This window comes from Xiphophorus couchianus, chromosome 19 (genome assembly GCF_001444195.1).
Source record: "Xiphophorus couchianus chromosome 19, X_couchianus-1.0, whole genome shotgun sequence".
NCBI lineage: Eukaryota > Metazoa > Chordata > Actinopteri > Cyprinodontiformes > Poeciliidae > Xiphophorus > Xiphophorus couchianus.
The window spans coordinates 1,254,066-1,273,581 of NC_040246.1; the positions used below are offsets into that span (position 1 = coordinate 1,254,066).

Here is a 19,516-nt window from a genome sequence, read left to right on the forward strand (position 1 = left end):
GGAAATTACATAACCAAATCGAACGAGTTTTCTTGGAAGAAAACTGTCATTCTAAGGTTAAATGCCTTCCAGAGGATAAACTTTATCTTAAGCTCTGACTTCCTGTGAAAACAGTTTAACATTAACTGTTTAATCTGAGTCAAAGTTTACACTTGGTGTATTTTTTCCTATAAATCTGGGGGTTTGGGCCTCACAGTCTCAGAAGTCAAAATAGAAAATCTGAAAGAAAAACCTTCCTGTTCATATCCTTTTCAATCGAAAAAAAACAATGATTTTTAGAGTCAGACTTGGCAAATTTAGTAAAAAATAAACAAACAAAAAAAACCCCCCACTTAAAACATAACTTCTTATTAAAACAATAAAATATCTATCCATCATCATGCATGCTTAACCCCAGTGAGGTTGCGAGGGGTGCTGGTGCCTATCTCTGGTGCTCTAAAATAAAATATAGGAAACAAATTAAAAAGAAATTAATTTTATTCATAACACCAGGTTTAGCATTTTTTAATGCAACTGTTTAAAAAATATGAAAGATGCTGAGATGTAAATATAAGTAAAGTTGAGAATACAAGGAACAAGAATGATTTTAAAAAAAAACAATTGTATTCTGTGTGAACTGATATGAAATAGAGTCAACACATTACATTTTTGGCAAAGCCCTAATAATATATATTTATATATATTTAATATATATTTATTAAAATGCATTAGAAACTGGATCAGTTTTATTTAGTCAGTCTGATGGTGGGATGCTTTTCATCAAGAGTAAAAACAAAACAAAATGTCAGTAATTGATATAAAAGCCATTTAATGATTGTCAAATTGAATCCTGAGGAAAATAAACAAGACAGAATATATTGTTTACAGATACTGTATATTAATAAAATCTGTGTTTTAGTGAGGCTGTCTTTTGCTGCATCCTGGAAGCTAATATTTGCATATTTAATCAGACAGTGTCTTTGGACAAACAGTAGAAAATGCCTATGAACATAAATAGCATAAATACTCCCAAAAAGTGTTTTTTTCTTTGTGTGTGTGTGTGTGTGTGTGTGTGTGTGTGTGTGTGTGTGTGTGTGTGTGTGTGTGGTTTTTTCAATGTTACAAAAATACACACCCATCAGGTCCACGTCGGTTTCCATAAGCCACAGTGCTGAGGTTTCAGTCAACATGGAGGACGTCAGGAACAAGGCAGCAGGCATTGGCTGGTCGGGTAGCATTTAGCATGAGTAGCACAGTTTCACAGTATTTACAGAGGAGTTTAAAACAACAACACATGTAAAACATCATATAGTTGCTGTTAAATCAGAAAACAATTAGTCATACTGGTGCTTAAATAACACATCAGTCGTCACTGTTGCAATAATGTCTGTAGCTGCATTTCAATTGCCGTTAAAATTGCGCAAAGTTTAGTTCTGGAAATAAATACGCCAAGTTTCTGAATTTAAAAAAAATAATTTTTTTAGCTGTATCAAAATTGATGCATTTTGCAAAACTGCAGTAAAAACACTTTTTTGTCAGTTTTTATAAAGCAGCAACCCACTTATTTATAGAAACTGGCCTCTTTGGACAATGCACTGCTGGCTCCACTATGAATGTATCTCGTCACTGTTTATATCCGTCGCCGCCATGATATTTTTTAAAGACGTATCGCGTGAACAAACTTCTTCACATGTGATTTTAAATGCATTTCTTATTTAATTGCAAAGTTGTGGGGGTTTTTTAACATTAGTGGAATATCAAAAGTTTTGTACACATAATGGAAATGCAGCTACAGACATTTATTCTGATCTTGTTTCACAAGCTGGAGAAAAAGCACCTGATAAATTTAGCAGTAGTTTTTAAGTGCTTATTGAGCAGAATATCACACGTTTAAGGTTTTCTAGTTACATAGCAACAAAAGAACAGAAAGCTGGGTAATTAGTTAGACAATCCAGCGGGGCATCAAGTCTGCAGCTTACTGATTAACAAACTAACTGAAGTTTCCCAACAGCATTTTGTTAATAAGCGTAACGGGTGATGCTACTTCAGTTTCCACACTGATTATCATGTTTTTTTTTAATGATTTCCAAGCAACAAGAAGTCGCCTTTTTTGTAAAACTTGGGAGAAGCGCGGCGTTTCCTTTCTCAGCCTGCTCACGAGCAGTGTGCAGCAGCATGTTGGGGAGGGGCAGCTATGAAAACCGTGAGAATTCTGGTCGGCGCTTTTGCTGCCATCTTATTAAAGGACTTAAACTGCAGGAACGATTTTTAAATCGCAACTTCCCAAAATCTCAGCCGCTCCCGTTTCATAAGGCAAGCATATAATTGAACATATTATCGTAACTGCATTTGTCTAACAGCATAATACAAACCCTTGGTGGGCCACTCTAGTAAATGACTGTCCTTTTGAGGTATTGTTGGTGTCACATAGGCAACTTTGGCAGCTTTGTGTTAGTAATGAACAAGCCCTTTTATTGTGTAAAAACTATAAAACTGTGACGGTTCGGGCTCAACTTTAAATATGGTTGTAAGGTTCATCATAAAAAAAAAAATCTATGTTTATAAAATATTTTACTTTTTGTTGTTACAAGATTGAAGTTTAGTTGAAAAAGGTGCTCAGGTGTAAGTGAAAGTAGTAGTTTGCTTTAGTTTTTTGGGGTTTTTTTGCATTTTTTTAAACTGATGTTAATCAGACACTCCAGCTCAGTCTATGCTGTGACTTCTCTGTGGGGAATATGAAGCGTATTGAGTGTTGATGCGTATTCTGAGTGGGATTCTCGGAGAGAGAGGCGTCGTCCCTTAGAGCTCAGTCCCGTCCCTGGGAAAGATCAAGCTGTTCACACTGAAGCTGTTGTAGAAGTGAGCGTTGAACTGTCCGCTCTGCCCGCCGCCGAACGTGTTGTAGTACACTCCCCGGTTAAAATGCAAGCCCTCGCCGTGGTCGGGAGGCCCCGCCCCCGCCTCCTGCCCAGTGCCGCCGCCGGGGTGGTACGGGCTCAGAGCCGTTATGTTCCTGTTCGACAGCTCGTTCACCAGTCCGAGGGACCCCTGTCGGCCGGGGGCCCCCGAGCCGAGCGCCGACATGTTGCTGTAAAAGTTATTGAAACACGGAGCGGCGGCGGCGGCCAGCCCCGCCGGCGACGACGACGACGAGCTCTTGTGGTTTTCGTTCATGGCTTCCATCTCCGGCGAAGAAGGCCCCAGGAGCTGGGGGCTGTCCGAGGCCTTCATGGGGCCCGCCGGCGCCGCCGGCCGGCCGTCCTCCAGCTTCGTGACTGCGGACGCAGCAGCTCCTCCGGAAAGGCTCGGGTCCGACCGTCGTTTCCTTTTCCGCCGGAAGTTTCCATTGTCAAACATTTTTTCGCAGTTGGGATCCAACGTCCAATAGTTTCCTTTTCCTGCAAAGAAGAATAGAAAAAAATATATATTTCAGTCATTTATTTTCTCTGCATGCAAACCTTAATCTTTAAAATATGTCAAGTGAGATTTTTTTTTTTTTTTTGACCGAGACATGGAATAAAATCTGGGATTTTTTGTTTTTTCTTCAGAAAATATAAATTTAATTAAGCAAAAATAAATAAAAATTGATAGAGGTTAACTTTAAGTACATGTAATATAAACTTTAAAAATGGTTAAAAAAAAAACCATTCCCTACTTCCTAATTTCATTCATGCATGCATTTTTTGTATTATTATTTTTGAAAAAGATGATTAAAATCTAATTTGTATCGATGTGTACATACTGGAAAAATTAAACAATTTCTTACTTTGTATCATAAGTAATTCTTTTTTTTTCGAAAATCATGTTCAAATTAGTTTTTAATAGTTTTTTGAAAATACTTTTGTCCTAAGTACTGATCTTTGTATATTTATTTCTTAAATATTCTACAAAGTTGGACAAATACTTCAAAGATCTTTTCACCTTGTATCTTTGTTTGCAGGTATTTCAAATTAAAAGCAAAGGGAAAACCTAATTCTATGGAGGTTTTAATGCTACCCATGCAATACATAACAAACTTTCAGTAATTATATAAAAACAGAATCTTTGTCATTTACACTTGTCTTAAACAGTGTATTTTTTTAATTGATCTAAACTTACTGTTAAAGTATTTTTTGTTTTTTTTTTACATTATAACACAGTATTATAAACCAAGCTATTTTAGATACAACAAATTATTTAGTAGATTGTTTTGAATGCAAAGGCCTATTGTAAGTTTGGGCTGGTTTTTTAAATTTATTTTTCACTTTAAAGAAAATCCAGTTCAGTTGCTCCTCACAGGTAATTCCACAATCATGGCGGGCCAACAGTACAACCTTTCAATAAATAAATACTTAAATCTGAACTATATACCTATACATTTTAACATAAATAAAATGATTTTTCAATCTAGTTTTGCCATTGTCCCGTACAACAGCAAAGCATGAAAACAACCGGTCTGACGAGCTGTGCAGGTTAGCAGTTTAGATGCTACTAAACATTCAATAAGCCAGTGATAATTTTAATAAAATGGAACCATGAAAATAATTCAATTATAAATGTGTGTGATTTCTTAGTGCAAATTTAATTCCAACTTGTTGCCATTCTATATTCGCTTTATTTTGATAAATTTACATTAAAAAGGGGGGTGGAGGGGAACATTACATGCTAGATTAGCTAATTTAGCATTGCAATCATTCATATTGTAAAAAGTACTACTAACAATGCTAAATAAAATGTTTAATTTATTTACAATTTTGTTCAAATCGTGACATTTTTGATGATTTAGTTGTTGAACTGTGGCACGTTTGACCTTCCATACACTTAAGGCGTCACCTAAGTATTTCTAACCCTTTCCGAGGTGTTTAGGTTACCTGGGTCATCCTCGTCCCTCGGGACTTTTTTGAAGCAGTCGTTCAGAGACAGATTGTGCCGGATGGAGTTCTGCCAGCCGGCTTTGCTCTTCTTATAAAAAGGGAAATTGTCCGCCACGTACTGGTAAATCTGACTCAGGGTCAGCTTCTTTTCGTGCGCGTTCTGGATGGCCATGGCGATGAGAGCGGAGTAGGAGTACGGCGGCCGGACCAGCTTCAGCAACTCCTCCTGGCTGGCGATGGACAGCCAGCCCAGGTCGGGCCCTCCGAACCCAGGTGAGTTGGCGAGGAACTGCCGCTGCGAGCCGTAGGAGGGCGGGATGAACGGCGTCGGGTTGTTGCCGTGCAGGTAAGACGCGGAGGAATTCACGCCCGGCCCATTGAGCCACAGGTACGGGTTCGGGGAGGAGGCGTAGTCCCCGAGGCCGTAGCCGGCGGGTCTCTGGGCGCCCTGGAGGCTCTGCTGGTGGTACACGCTGCTGAAGTTGTCGCAGTAGACCGCAGCTGCCATGTCCGGGGACTCCTGGGCGCCTTTATGTGGAAGAGAGCCGACGATAGGGGAGGTGTGGGGCTGGTGCTGGTGATGGGACTGAGGGTCGATGGAGTTCATCACTCCCCGCGGGAAATCCCAAAGGAGAAGCTGAAGCGGTTCGGGGTGGACTCTCTCGATGATGCGCGTGCAGCTGCAACAAGTGTCAGAAAGAGTGAAACAGGTTTTAGTAGCTTTAAAAAGGGGGGGGAAAAACCTGGAGAGCGGCCACGCGAAGACTGTGGAGAACTCCCAGTAACTCCTGACAACCAATAGAGAGCCCAGAGGGTGTGGCTATACACTCATTGAGCTGAGAGTAGGTCAGTGGCTTCATTTAATAAAATTCATTGAGAGAAACTTTTCAAAGAGGAGGATGCTGTGACCGTTTAACCTCAGCTGACAAACAACAACACAGGACAAAAAGGGCGATGTGGCCTTCAGGACTTTTAATTGAAGATGTCTATGTTCCAGGTCATTACAGTGGGGCGGCCGGGGAGAATAAGTATTTCACACACACGCGATTTATTTTATTTTTTTCAAGTTTTACAAAGAATGGAGAGGTCTCTAAGTTTCACCTTTGGTGCACCTCATCTGTTTGACACAGAATCAAACTCTAAAAATGAATTATTTGACAGAGCCAGTTAGCTTAATTATTTGATCGCCTACCAACCAGCAAGGATTCTGGCTCTGACAGTTCTGTTAGTTTGTCTTTAAGATGTAATCCTATCCTCCACTCATCATTACCTGGATTAATCACACAAGTTTGAACTTATTATCTGTATAAAAGACACCTACCTGTCCACACTGAGTCAAACTCCAACCTGTCTGCCACGGGCAAGATCAAAGATGAATGACTTGGAGGGAGTTGGGACCACAGTTTCAAAAGTTACCACAGTAGAGTACTCTTCCTTCGAGGAATAAAATTCTGCAGCACACAGCAGGTCCATCTGAAGTTTGCCAATGACCATCTAGATCAAAGTTTTTCAAAGTGGGGGTTGCGGCCCCATAAGGGGCGCCAGGGTTGCTTTAGGCCGCACAGACGTTTGGAGAGATGAGGAAAAACAACACAAAAATAGAAATTTTATTACAATTTATTATATCATAAAATGTAATCTGCTTTTCAATCATTACTATAAAATATAAGTTAAGATAATTTATTGAAGGGTCATCTTTGGTATTGGCTGCCAGTCAAATTAATCAAGCTGCTTTGCTCTTTAAGCTGGACAGCTAACATAGCTAGCTGTCCAGCTAAGGACGCCATGAATGAAGGTCCTTATCAGCTGGGACTTGGTCGATGATTGGACGTGACGTGGCTTGGTCCGGCGTTGATAGGTCGACGATTGTGGGCAGGTCGCTTCAATTAACGGGTCCCGGTGGGGATAAAAGAGTCTTCCAGTTTGAATTTGCGCCTAGGCTTCATAACACACAGCAAGGGGAACTAAGGAGTGACTCCGTAAGAAGCATTTCCAAGTCCTGGAGACGACCAGCCAGTCTCCACACCTCAACACAATAGAACATTTTTGTTGGGAGCTCAAACTCTTTTGCCCAGCAACAACTTTGAAACCTTAAATGGCTCAGTTTGAGGTCTCCAGATATTACATACATAAACCTACATTGAAAAATGTAGGTTTTCAATGTTATTTCCATGAAACAGACTTTTGCAAGGCATTGCACAAATAAAGAAAAAGTATGTGGATAACTCCTTAGCTATTTTAATGAGATGTCAGATACAGTACAAGTCAGTCTGGGTTTGCAAAGACAACACTGAAAAGGAACACGGGATTTCTAAGTCAAAATTAACAATTTGCCACTGTAAAATTTATTGTCCTTTCTCACAAGCACCACAACTTTTAAACAGATTTCATTTATTTCTTTTTTGATCCGGGGTATATTTGAATTTTTCTCATATTCAAATTTAGTGGAGATGGAATTAAATAATCCATTCAGCTGACAAGGTGAACACTGGGAACTAGAGCTGTGCAAGTTGTCAACATGCGCACAGATCTGTGCGCACATGGGCGTGTGTGTGTGTGTGTGTCCTTTCTCCTCTCCTTACAGGACGTGACTGGCAGGTCCTTAACTTGGATCTCCTCAAGGTCAATCAGGCAGGAGGAGCTTAGCTTAAAGAGGAGTAGGTTCCCTGATTCAAATGCCAGATTGTTTTGGTCACGAGTGATAATCAGGCTCTGCAGTTCTGGTGTCTGAATGTGCCTCGAGTTTCTGACACTCACTTTTCTGTTTCAAAAATGTTTCATTTTCTTGTTGTGGTTACATTCCTGGACTGCAGTACTTTGCTTCCTCTGTGCATCGGTTGGAAGAACTTCACCCAGGACTCTGTCGCAACTCTCCTCACTACCTGCGTTTCCATTACAAACATGCGCAAAACTTTGTCAATATTCCGTTAATGTCAAAAAAACACAATTTCGCAATTAAAATCCAATTTAAATAAGTTACTTCACATAAGTTATTAAAAACCGTGCCACGCCATGATCCTCCAACTGCTTCCTGTTGTCATCTTCTTTGTGGTCTGTGCCAGCGGCAACATCCTGTTGTTGCTGAAGTGTTTCCATTAAAATTTCGCAAAATAAACAATTTCGACACGGCCAAAAAAAACCCACCTCATCCTAGCGCCAAAACCTTTCATCAGCGGGTTTCCATTAAGCCAATTTATTTTCGAAATGTCAAATTGTGCATTTATATGGTCAATGGAAACGCTCCTACTGCTCCTCTGGCCACCTTTGTAGAACCACCGTCCCGGATTTCCCCTGACTCACTTGCCTATCCGCCTTTAATCACTCCGTACCGTCAACATAAAATTAGGACAAAGAGACAATCGGCAACAAACCCTGCCAACCTCACCTCCTGTGGACATGCTATCCTCCTCCTGGAACACCACCTCCTCTCCAGCAGTACAAAACCTTTTCTTCTTCATTTCAAAATCAATCTATCGGATATCAGACATTAACAACTCGCCTCTCTTCCTATAACATTGACCTGGACTGCTGCCATTTTACAAATTAACATCTCAAGCTATGTTTTGGGGTTCTTTGATTGTTACTTGCACTATGGCCTCATGTCTTAACAAACATGACAGCAAAGATTTAAATCTCATTTTGCTTCCAAGGAGCCAGACTCTTTTGTTAATCTTTTCAAGTAATCTTGACTAAATCTCGTCAGCCTTTCCGAAGATTTTTCAATTTTTCCTGAGAGATTGACTTCTTTTTTATTATTATTATTATTATTTCCTGTTGATGGGGAACTGGATGGAACTAAATGCAGGCCTATCCTGGTAGAGAATCTATTAGAGGCTGCAAGAGACTTGAGATTAGGATGGAGGTTCATTGACGATGACCCTAAACATACAATCAGAGCTACGACAGAATGATTTAGGTCACATTTTATTTATGGTAAAACATCAAAGTCCAGACATAAATCCAGCTGAAAATCTGTGGCAAAATGTGAAAATAGATGTTTACACGCACTCACTACTCAGCCTGACTGAGCTTGAGCCATTTTGCAAACAAGGGTGGACAACAATTTTCAATATTCAGGTGTGCAAAGCTGGTAGACTCCGAAAGACTTACAGCTGTTAACTGCAGTGAAAGGTTCTGCCGGCAACGACTCGGTGGGAATTGACACAAATAGACGCCACACTCAAATAAACGCACACAAACAGTGAAGAGCTACTGCAGTGTGCGCAGAGCATTATAGGCAAAAAAAACCAAAAAAACCCAACAACAAAGAACGGCTCTCACTAGCAGAGACTCGAGTCCTGTTGTTAACGGTAAAGAGCCGTTCAAAAGAATCGGATCCTTCATCATTACTACGTAATTCGTGTTTAGGCCAAACTTGTTAGTTTTAAAATACTCTTCACTAAATACGATGAGGTACCAAAACAAACATCTGCTGCACCTGCTGCTATAACACTGGAAATTGTTAATACAATCAATCATAGAGCAGCGCTGCTGGGAGCAAGGGAATGGCATAAATATGCTTTTGCAGTAATTATTTTTTCTAAATTAGTTTTCCAAGCAAGACTTCACACTTGTTCAGACTTTGTGAACTATTGTTATAGAACATGTCTGATTGTTGCGACTCTTGAAGGGTATGGCAACCCATGCAGCTCAGCAGAGGGGGCAACGTTGCTGAAGATTCACATGCTTGTTAAAAACGTTGTATGAGAACCGACATTTAAAATCAACGGATAAAAAAGGTGGACATGACTTTGAAAAGTGAATCCTTTTTTTTTTTTTTTCTTGGATGACATCCTAAGTAGTTTTTAACTGCAAGCCATACAATGATAAAGAGCACATAATATTTAGACATTTCAAGTGATTTTTGTCTCGTTTTTTAAAAAGAAATCACATTATTTGGCTGGACAGCAGCGGTGCGGACGGTGCGTCTGGGGGGGATGGGGCAACAGCTGGGCTCCACAGCGGAAAGACGTGATGGGTAATCTGTGTCAACCTGCGTCTCGTTTTCAACTTCCACACGCGAGGGGAGAGATCCTGTGTAGAATACAGACCAGTTGAATACAAGGCACTCAAACTTAAGGACGCAGCGCTCAATTCATGCTCAGCAACCTGGCTCTTTTACAATGTTAAACCAGCGAGAATTGACTTGCATTAACAGTTGCTGTTTTATGGCTCGCTGCGAGATTAGAGAACACAAATACTAGCCAACTTTTAGGTACTTGCATGTAAAGCTAAATAAAACCTCGCCTTGGGTCCTGTAATGGCGAGGCGGCGGAGTCCATGCCACCCTACATTTCCTCTCTATTTACGCTTACATCTGACCACGACCAATCAGAGAACAACAGCAAAGCTTGCTGTTGTTCGGCCCTGATGGGAAAAAGCAGCAGTGGAAACCCTCTCAAGGCAGGCTGGGTAAAGTGGAGCCGGGTCTAGCAGAGCCAGTGGGAAACAGGTCCATGTGTCTTCATGGACCTGAATGACTTGTTTGGTGTGAGAAACCTGGGCTGTGGATCACTGTCGACTTTTAACTAGCACAGAATGATGGCTAACATACTAAATTAACTTTTATAAACACATAACACAGATTGTTATTAAGCACTTGGTCTTGTCATCACTTGACATTTTCATATACCGGTATTATAAATACAGATCTTTCTGTCTTATTTTGTCAGATTCTGAAAATTTGATTTAAAAGTTGAATTTAAAAAAAAGCAAATTAAAACAATATCGTTCTAAAGAAAAGACCTCCAAATTGTTCAACAGAAAAAACATGAACAGAACGAACAGTAGCACCAGAAGGTGTATTTGACAGAAGTCCTTCTCCCAGAGGAATCACTGATGGAGCCATACTTCCACCTGGAGATGGCTGTTCCTCTGTGCCCAGCTGTCAGATCCGCAGTTCCAATTGTGAGCTGTGACTCATTCTCACCACTAGATGGAGGCAGCTCGCTGCAGAATAAGGAGCTGAGACAGCAGAGACAGAGAAATCGGCAAGAAGAGATCAGCAGATGGCTGCAGTCTCTGATGAGCTCCTGGGACTTTTTGGCATCTGGAATCTCATTGGACTGTTTGCTTTGTTTACCTCGAGGGATCCAAATGTTAAATTAAGGAGATTAGATTAGATTAGATAAAGGTTATCCCAGTCTGCTGTAGAGACTGTCTCCATTTTGCCTAAGATAGTCAGCAGTTAATTTCCTTTTAAGGGGGAGTTGGTCCCCTCTGAGCCCCACTGTGATTACTTTGGTGGATATTGACACATTATCTGCAGTAAAAAGACTAAAACGACTGAGGTTTTCTTCTAATGCAACTTTCCCATTGAGATCCAGGCCACAGGGTAATTGTCCGCTGAGCAGCAGGAGTCGCTCTGTCTGACTGTAATTCTATAATATCGGGGTTGGCCATGACAATAATCCCTGGGCTCATCGTGCATCGCCAGAACCGCTTCCCAACCCAAAATATATCTACATGAGAATGAGAAATTGTGGAAAAAGGGAGGAATTGCTGCCTCTGAAACACGGACTCGTTTTAAAACAGAAAGCTTCTGCTTGCTTGCAGCAGAAAATGTGGATCGTTCACAGGATATTGGCAACATTAATGTGGTGACTTAGGGGGGGGAGGGATGCTGAAATGTGGTAATCAGGATCAGCATGCTGGATATGTTATTGGTGGTGAGATTTGAAATTAAAATGAAAGAAAAGGTAATGCTCTTAATTGGGAAATAAAAAAAAAGGTATCTTCACTGGCTTATATTATTTTTGCCACCTTGCTTTAAACAAAAAAGATAATTTTACCAATGTTTGAAAGGAAATATATAATCACAAGCATGACTGAATAGGGAGAACTCTTCAGATCAGTGGTATAAAAATGTTCTACATGTAAAATCATTCCAAGACAGACAAAAATCTAGTTTATTCACACTGTAAAAAGTCATATTTGGAGTTTGCAGTTTATTTTAAAGTATGTCTCTTTTTATTTTGAATTGGAATGATAATTCAATCTGACTGAACTTCATCCATTTTTGGCACATTACAGAGTCAACGTGTCAAACTGCAGTTTTATGTGACGGACCAACACCGTGTGTGTTTGTTGATGGACCCGAACGCAGCAGGCTGAGACGTAAGCAGTGTTGAAGATTTAATGAAACAGAGGTGATCCACACAAAAAAATCACAGAGAACCCAAGGAACCAGAGAAGAACAAAAAAAACATGAATCCGAGGAAAAGAACGGCAGGGAATCAGCAGGGAGGACCGATTTTAAGCAACATTTGAAGTGTGAAGAGAAAACGCTGTTGGCTTTGTTAAAAATGCGTCTCCTGTGCAGTGACTAGTTATCGAGTATTAAGTAATCTTTAGAGTGACAAAGTCACTTTTAAAGGGTTAGTGAGTAATCAGTAGTCAGATTAAATGTTCTAGGTAACCATGGCAACACTGTTCGTCACATAAAACTTGGTGAGGCCTTTTTTTTAATACACTTCAACATTACAATGTATGACAGAGAATCAGGGTTTTACGAATAAAAATAATTGTACAAGAATAAGCCATAATACCATGACTTTATTATTATTATTTTGACTTTTATCGAAGTTTCTTCTCGTAATGTCATGACTTTGTTTTTGTCATTTTTTCCGATCTTATCCTTGTAACACTACGGATATGTTCTCGTAATACTACGACTTTATCGTTGTGCAGCTTTATCTTTGTAACATTATGACTTTGTTCTCTTCATTTCATCTTTTTATTTCCTCAGCGTGACCCTTGCCCTCCGTCGTAGCCATGAAACGGAGAACCGCAGGATTAAACTTAATTTAAAAAGTACTTGGTTTCAAGAAATGGAGGATTTATATCATACTGCCCAAACATGTAAACAAGCTCCCAGGAAAGTATTCTCCCACAATGCTCACAGTGTAGGCAATCAGTGAAACACACTTATAGAAAACAAGCTGCCTTGACAGGCTGTTAGTGTTTAACCATCAGTGGGAAGGTGTGTGGAGGTCGGTGGCTGGAGGGGTGGTTAGGTTATTTCTGTAGATGTAAAGATCTATTTATTTCCATTTTGCACAGATATGTCTATTCATCAGATGCACAATCGCCACCATTTACCTGCAGCCTGTTTCTGATCGGTCAGTAATCCGGTGCATTAGCCCCTGTGTCCGGCCAAGTGGGATCGTTTGCCCAGGAACCATGTAAAAATAAACATGCACTGTTACCTACGTGCCTAATTCCAGTGAGGAACAAACACATGAGCAGACATGCAGGTATGAGGATCAGGAGGCAGATAACACACACACACACACACATACACACACCCATGCACTCGCGCACACAGAAGGCATTCATAGCAGGAGGTAATGACACAGTGCTGCTTTTGAGACACAGGCCACAGTTCTGTGGGCTGACAGAGTTACATGCAGGACATGTTATTGCTCTGTATGTTTATAACGCTGCCACGAAAAAAAAAAGAAAAAGAAGAGACCCGGCCGCAGGCATTTCCTCCAGCCGCCCTCTCCTCGGTCACCTCCCCAAGAAAGGCAGGGAGCGCTCGGCTCAGGACCGAGAGCATGCCACACTTCGCTTTTGGCGACGGTGTCGTTGTTTCTCTGGAACGTGCCTGGAAAAAACGTTCCAAAGTGGAAACAACGACACCTACTGTATATACGTATATCAAATATTAGTGAAGAAATTTAACTTTGTATTGTAGCGCCTTCAAAGAGGGTCTCTGTCTCTTTAAAAACTCCTGCTCTTTCTGACACTCCGCCTTCAGGAAGTCATTACTATTAACCCTTTTTTACCAGCGCTGCACTGAGAAGTAGCTCCTATAATGAGCTCAGCTGATGCGCGGTTCCACCGGCTGTTTGCTAATTTCTGCTGGCTAGTCTGAAGGAGCTGAGAGGGGAAGTCGGAGGGGGGATGGGCTGCTCTGTGAGGCGGGAGCTCAAGTTTAATATTCATATCTTTCCATCATAGAAGACATCAGTAGTGGTGAACTCAGCTACGTTCAAATTGACTCAATAAGAACAGAAATAATTAAAAGGAAAATGACGAAGACGGCGTTGGTTTTTAAGGTTCATAAAATGATTTTCAGTGTTGGCTCTTTCATCACCAAGTGTCCGAGGATTTAACAAGCTCTGTCAATAAAACGGACGGAGACTTTCCTGGGAAGAGGTCATTAAACCCACAACCATGTTGGCTTTGAGGGAGGAAGGCAACTGTTTCCTGGTGTGTGGAGCAGAAAGCTGCTACAGGAGATTGGGAACCAGTGATTTAAGTAGTACTGTCAGCCTATAACGCGATTCCAAATAACAGTTAAAAACACGTCACGTTTGATTATTATCAGGCAAAAACTGCTTTTTTTCCCTCGTTGCAGCCCTGAAAGCGGCTCTCCATCAGCAACACAGAGCATATTAAAAGCCTTAGAGTTGATGGAAAACAGGTGATCCAACTTTTAAAAAATATAATTCGTCACAAGTAATCACATTTAGTTTATCCAAGTAAATATATTAAGTTGTCGTGTTTAAAAAAGAAAATGTAAATAAATTAAATTTGACAAACTGAATTTGATTACATGTAACAAATTAACTCTTTTATTTTTAAGTTGGAGATCTCTTGGATATGAGATACATAAAGCAGAAAGGAACATGAAATGGAAAGAAAATTATTAATTTAAACTACATGCAACACACAGGAGTTTGGTTTCAGATGTTTTTCACTCTTTATTGGGTTGTGCCACTAAATACACCATGTATTAACGTGTGCAGTTTACTTTTCAGTGATTATTATTATTATTATTATTATTATTATTATTATACAGCTCTGAAGAAAATTGACAGATCACTTAAAACAATCAGTTTCTCTGATTTTACTTTTTACATGTCTATGTCTGAGTAAAATGAATATTGTTCTTTTATTCTATGAACTACTGACAACATGTCTCTGAACTTTCAAGCAGAAATGTCGTGTTTATTTGCAGAAAATGAGAAATGGTCAAAATAACGAAGAAGATGCAGCGCTTTCAGACCTCAAATAACGCAAAGAAAACAAGCTTGTATTAATCTGGAATCAACAATACTGATGTTTTAACTCTGGAAGAATTCAGAAATCAATATTTGGTGGAACAACCCAGGAGGTTTTCAGTGGGGTTCAATGCAGTGGGCTCTTCATTTTTTCCACAGCTGTATATCCATATAGTGTTTGTAGTTTTTTTTTCTCCTTCTGCAGGTGTAAAAGCAGACTTTATGTTGTCGACTTGATTCTCTTTAAGCTTCTTTCTCTTTTCTACTCTTGCCTCCTTCTGTCCTTTCAAACCTTTTCCCCAACTTTCCTTCCTGCTTCCATTTCCATTACATTGGCAATAAACCATTTTCTACAAAGATTGGGAATTACTGATTGTACTAGCGGGAAATATTTTGTAAAAATATGACAATTAAATTATCATACGACTGGTGACGGTGAATGTCCTCAACATGTACACGGTATATCTTTCTCCAGGACTGACGCAGCTCTTTTGTTGACACTGTATGACATAGCATTGGTTTAAATGCCCAAAATGTGCATTGATGTGATGTGTGTGATTTGAGCCATTTTAATTGGGAAGAAATTTAGGAGAGTCCAAATTTATTCCTCACCTGAAATTGCCCCATTTGTCAAGCCTTTTGCTTTTATTAGGCTTTTATTGTCGTGATGGTGTGGATGATGGTGGACCCAGAGGCAGAGGCAGCTTGTAGGTGGAGAATGTTTTAATGACAAGATGGTGATAAAAATCTTACAAAAACCACAGGGAATACAGGGAGCCAGAGCAGAACAAAAACCATGAATCCAAGGGAAATGGAGGGAGAGTAGACAGGGGATTAGGAAATACATCTAAAATGAGTAGATATAAGGAACATAGATGAACTAAAGCACAAGGAATAACTAGACACTAGAAAAAAACAAACTACAGTCACTAACTGCGAATTGAAATAAGGTAAGACAGAAACACAGAAGAAGAAAGAGACTGACGCAGAATAATAGTGAAACTAAAATCAAATCAAAGAACCAAAACAACTCAAGACCCAGGATCTAACATTTATGTTGTGTCCTAAACTTTTAGGAGGATGCAGAACCCTGTGACAGGCAGAACTGTCTCTGTTTTCCAAGCCAACACAACAACCCAGCTTTCTCCACGGCTTCAAAGCTTTCTGTCTGATTCATTTGAACAATGTCTCTCCTGCTTTTCTGCCAGCAGCAATCAGCACTTCAACATGAGGCGTGAACAAGTTTGGTGAAAAGCCTGAAAACAAAAAAAAGCAACAACAAAAAAAAATCTAAACTGAGGCTATAGCATTAAAACCCCAACTCTACATGGTTTGGTCAGATGAAGCAGAAATGGAGCTGGACTCAGACTGCATAGCTAACGGGGCCGTGTTTACAATTCACCGCAAGCAGTCTGATTTTTTTTTTTTTTTTTTAAAGGCAGTCGACTTGAAGGTCTAATGGCTTCTTCTTTTTTTTTAAAAGTAATGACTTTGTGATTTGTGCAAAAATGGCATTAACCCGGGCTTTTGTTATTCTAATCCATCCTGGTCTAGTTTGTGTTGCAGGAAGAGTTTTTCTCACTGGGCGCTCAGAGGAGGTGTGTGTGTGTGTGTGTGTGTGTGTGTGTGTGTGTGTGTGTGTGTGTGTGTGTGTGCACCCTGACCCCTGTCACTTTTATGATGGTCCTGTCCTCCGTCTTCCATCGCCCGACCGCGTCCTCCCGGCTCGTCTTTATGCCGGAAACACTTCCCTGTGTTCACCTCCTGCCAAGCCGCCCCCCTCACAAAAAACCTCCTCACACGACAAAGACATTTCCACCGGCCCTCGTTTGTCAACTTATCTGGCAGGGCGGCAGTTTGCTTTTTCAATTAAAAAAGAGAGAGAGAGAGAGAGTCATTAAACAGTTTGCAGGGAGGTGGTGGACTGTTGTCCGATGCACAGGAAGAGCCTGTGCCATCTCCTCCCGAACTTGAACAGGTGCAAAGACAACAGTCAATGCGATCTTTGTGTCGACTGGAGGAAGTTTGGACCTGGCGCCACCTCTCCTCTGTCTGGCTTCTGGAAGACTTGAACCGCTAAAAGAAAGCGGTGACACGCTGCTGAATGGGAAACCATATATTCCTGACTGACACAGGCCACTAAAGTACCTGCTTGTTTTGGCCACCAGCAGCCGTCCTCCATGCTCCCTCGTCGATTCCTCCTGTTTGTCCAGCCGTTCGTTGTGTTTCTCACTACAATGAAACGTTACTAAATGACTCACTTTGAAAACTGCTGGGTCATTTCTACAACCCCACATGCTGGCATCATGCTGCAGGGACAGAATTTGGGTAATTCTAAACAAACATTGTTTATGTTTTTTAAAATAAAAGTATGTAACTTTTATTTTTTTTTTAAATGTTGTTGTTGTTTTTTTTACATTGATGTTAAATTAATCAGCATGTCGTGACAATATAATATGAGATGGATAATCTATGAGAAGATCAAGTTCCACTTCCTCCCAGTTCTAATAATGCCAACACAGAGTCAGGAGGAGGGTCTTGGTGCCGTCAAGCTCATGTACGTGCTGCTAAATGTAATAATTGCAAACAATTTACAGTTTCAGGAAAACTGTTTATCCACTGTTATCGTTGGTTATGCTAGCTAGCTTTAGCATTCATGACGGGTTTCGTTGCTGTAGCGTGGCATAAAGAATGGGGTAGGATGTGGGCAGCGCATACACAAGAGTGACTGGCAACACTAAGACCCTCATCCTGGCTCTGATTGGACCATAAGGAGAATGCAGCTGAGCTCAATTTTTTTTCCTCAGATTATCTGAATTATATAAAACTGTCACAACATATTAATTTTAACATATGTGTAAAAACTTTTTTTTTAAATAGGTACATACACAAAGTTTAACTCACAAATTATGATCTAGTTTTTTTGGATTGGAGGAAATGAGAACTGCCATTCTGATTTGTATGTGTTTTTTTTTGTTTGTTTTTTTTCTTTTAATAATTATTTTGTGTTAGCCTGCAAAGTTTTTGTCTGGAGAGTGATATTAAAAACGCCAGATCAATGTACATATTTAAGAGAACGGTAAAAGTTAGGGGTTTTTCTTTTTTTTTCTTTTTTTTTTTAAGAAATATGAAATAGAATAATGTGAATCCATAAAAAATTTTGTTGGTTTTTATCTAGTTTTGCTTTTTATATATCATCATTTTTTTAAAATATGTTTTTGGTATAAAAAGGTCAGATGATGTAAAAAAAAAATTTCTTCTTGCTGTTGCTTTTGATTTTATTTTACTTTTACATGTTTTCTATTGTATGAAACTGCTTTGTTTTTCATTAAATGAGTTCATTTCCTAACTAAAAAAAAGTTTGAACATTTCTGTGTTGGGGAACACAACCGCTGTTTTTTTTGTGGTTTCTTTCACCTCACTTTTCCTGACCGAGGGACAATTTAGAAAACATCTACACTTGGTACGTTGCTGCTTCATACAAATCTCCCGTAGCCTCAACTGTGGCGTGAATCTAATGAAGTGCTTGTGAATACTTTTTGTCTATAAAACAACTTTTTTTTCTCCATACGAATCGGATGCCAGCATCAGATATCAGACGTTAGATGAACTGATTGCAGACTTGGTCTGTTGTAATAAGGAGCCGATGGCCAAAAACACTAAACAAAAAAATGACTTGCATAATAAACATGAGGGAAGAAACTCATTTCTGCTGACTGTATTAGATTTTTACAAACTCAGCATTCCTGCTTACGTTGGATGTTTGATTCCGGGTGCTGCGTCTTCTTATTGGTCATCTTATTAACAGTGATCACGACCACAGGGAAACGCTACTTTAGTAAAATTTCACTTCCACTTCCAGAGCATTTTTTTCCCCCTCCTGTTCCAGGGTTGTTTGCTTTCAAACGGCTTTGCTGTGAGTCGTTCTGAGAAAGTTTCATAATCTAATAATAATGATAAAGCTGAGAGAATAATGTACCCACACTCTTCTGATGGTACGACTTAATTCACTTTCGCTGTTATTGCCTAAAAACATCCGTTACCGCCGCCGTGATCGACTCCAACAGGGGGACAAATTGTGTTTCGCGGCGGGGTGAAATAAAGGTTTTTGTCAAATGATTGACTTCAGCAGCAGCAGCAGCAGCCGTGGAACAGGCTGAGGAGGTGGGAATACAAACCTGCCAAATAAAATGCTTCAGGTTTCTCCGCTACTTTGATTAAAAACAATAAAGCAGTTACTTGATCATTTTGCATCCAGTCAGTCATCAGGTTGTGTATCCTCACTTTTATTGAACATAGAAGTTGCTTCTGAGTTTGTGCTTTGTGAGCCCGGAGGCCTCAATACACTGTAAAACTGTCCTTTAATCAGATTTGATCAAAACTATTCAATAATTCCACTAATAATCCTGTGTTTCTCAGTTGAAATAAGTATCACATATTGTCAACTGGGAATCTTTTTTTGTCGTCAATTATTCTTGATCACAAGTGCAAGGTTGCGAACTCTGCATTTTTAAAAAAAGGTTTTAGTTTAACGACGGTAACTCACAGCCAAACCGTTTACACGCTGACCCGCCGCTGTGTTTGTTGTCAGGTCATGATGACCTTTGAAGTGTGTGCATGACCTCGTGACCTGTTGTTCACTCGGGACTTTTGGTGTCGGGTGATTCCAAGAAA

At 40.0% G+C, this 19,516-nt stretch overlaps 1 protein-coding gene and 1 long non-coding RNA gene across 2 annotated transcripts; one reads left to right on the forward strand and one right to left on the reverse strand.

The window, feature by feature from the left end:
• Nucleotides 1–1,060: 1,060 nt before the first annotated feature.
• foxi2 (forkhead box I2) lies at nt 1,061–5,683 on the reverse strand. The gene is made up of 2 exons (XM_028001480.1): nt 4,830–5,683; nt 1,061–3,377 (listed from the first exon to the last, which is right to left on the reverse strand). The coding sequence occupies exons 1-2, from the start codon at nt 5,437–5,439 to the stop codon at nt 2,779–2,781; spliced, it is 1,209 nt and encodes a 402-aa protein (XP_027857281.1). The 5' UTR covers nt 5,440–5,683; the 3' UTR covers nt 1,061–2,778.
• LOC114134718 (uncharacterized) lies at nt 5,014–17,957 on the forward strand. The gene is made up of 2 exons (XR_003593448.1): nt 5,014–5,105; nt 11,865–17,957. It is a non-coding gene; the product is annotated as an uncharacterized LOC114134718 (long non-coding RNA).
• Nucleotides 17,958–19,516: the final 1,559 nt, after the last annotated feature.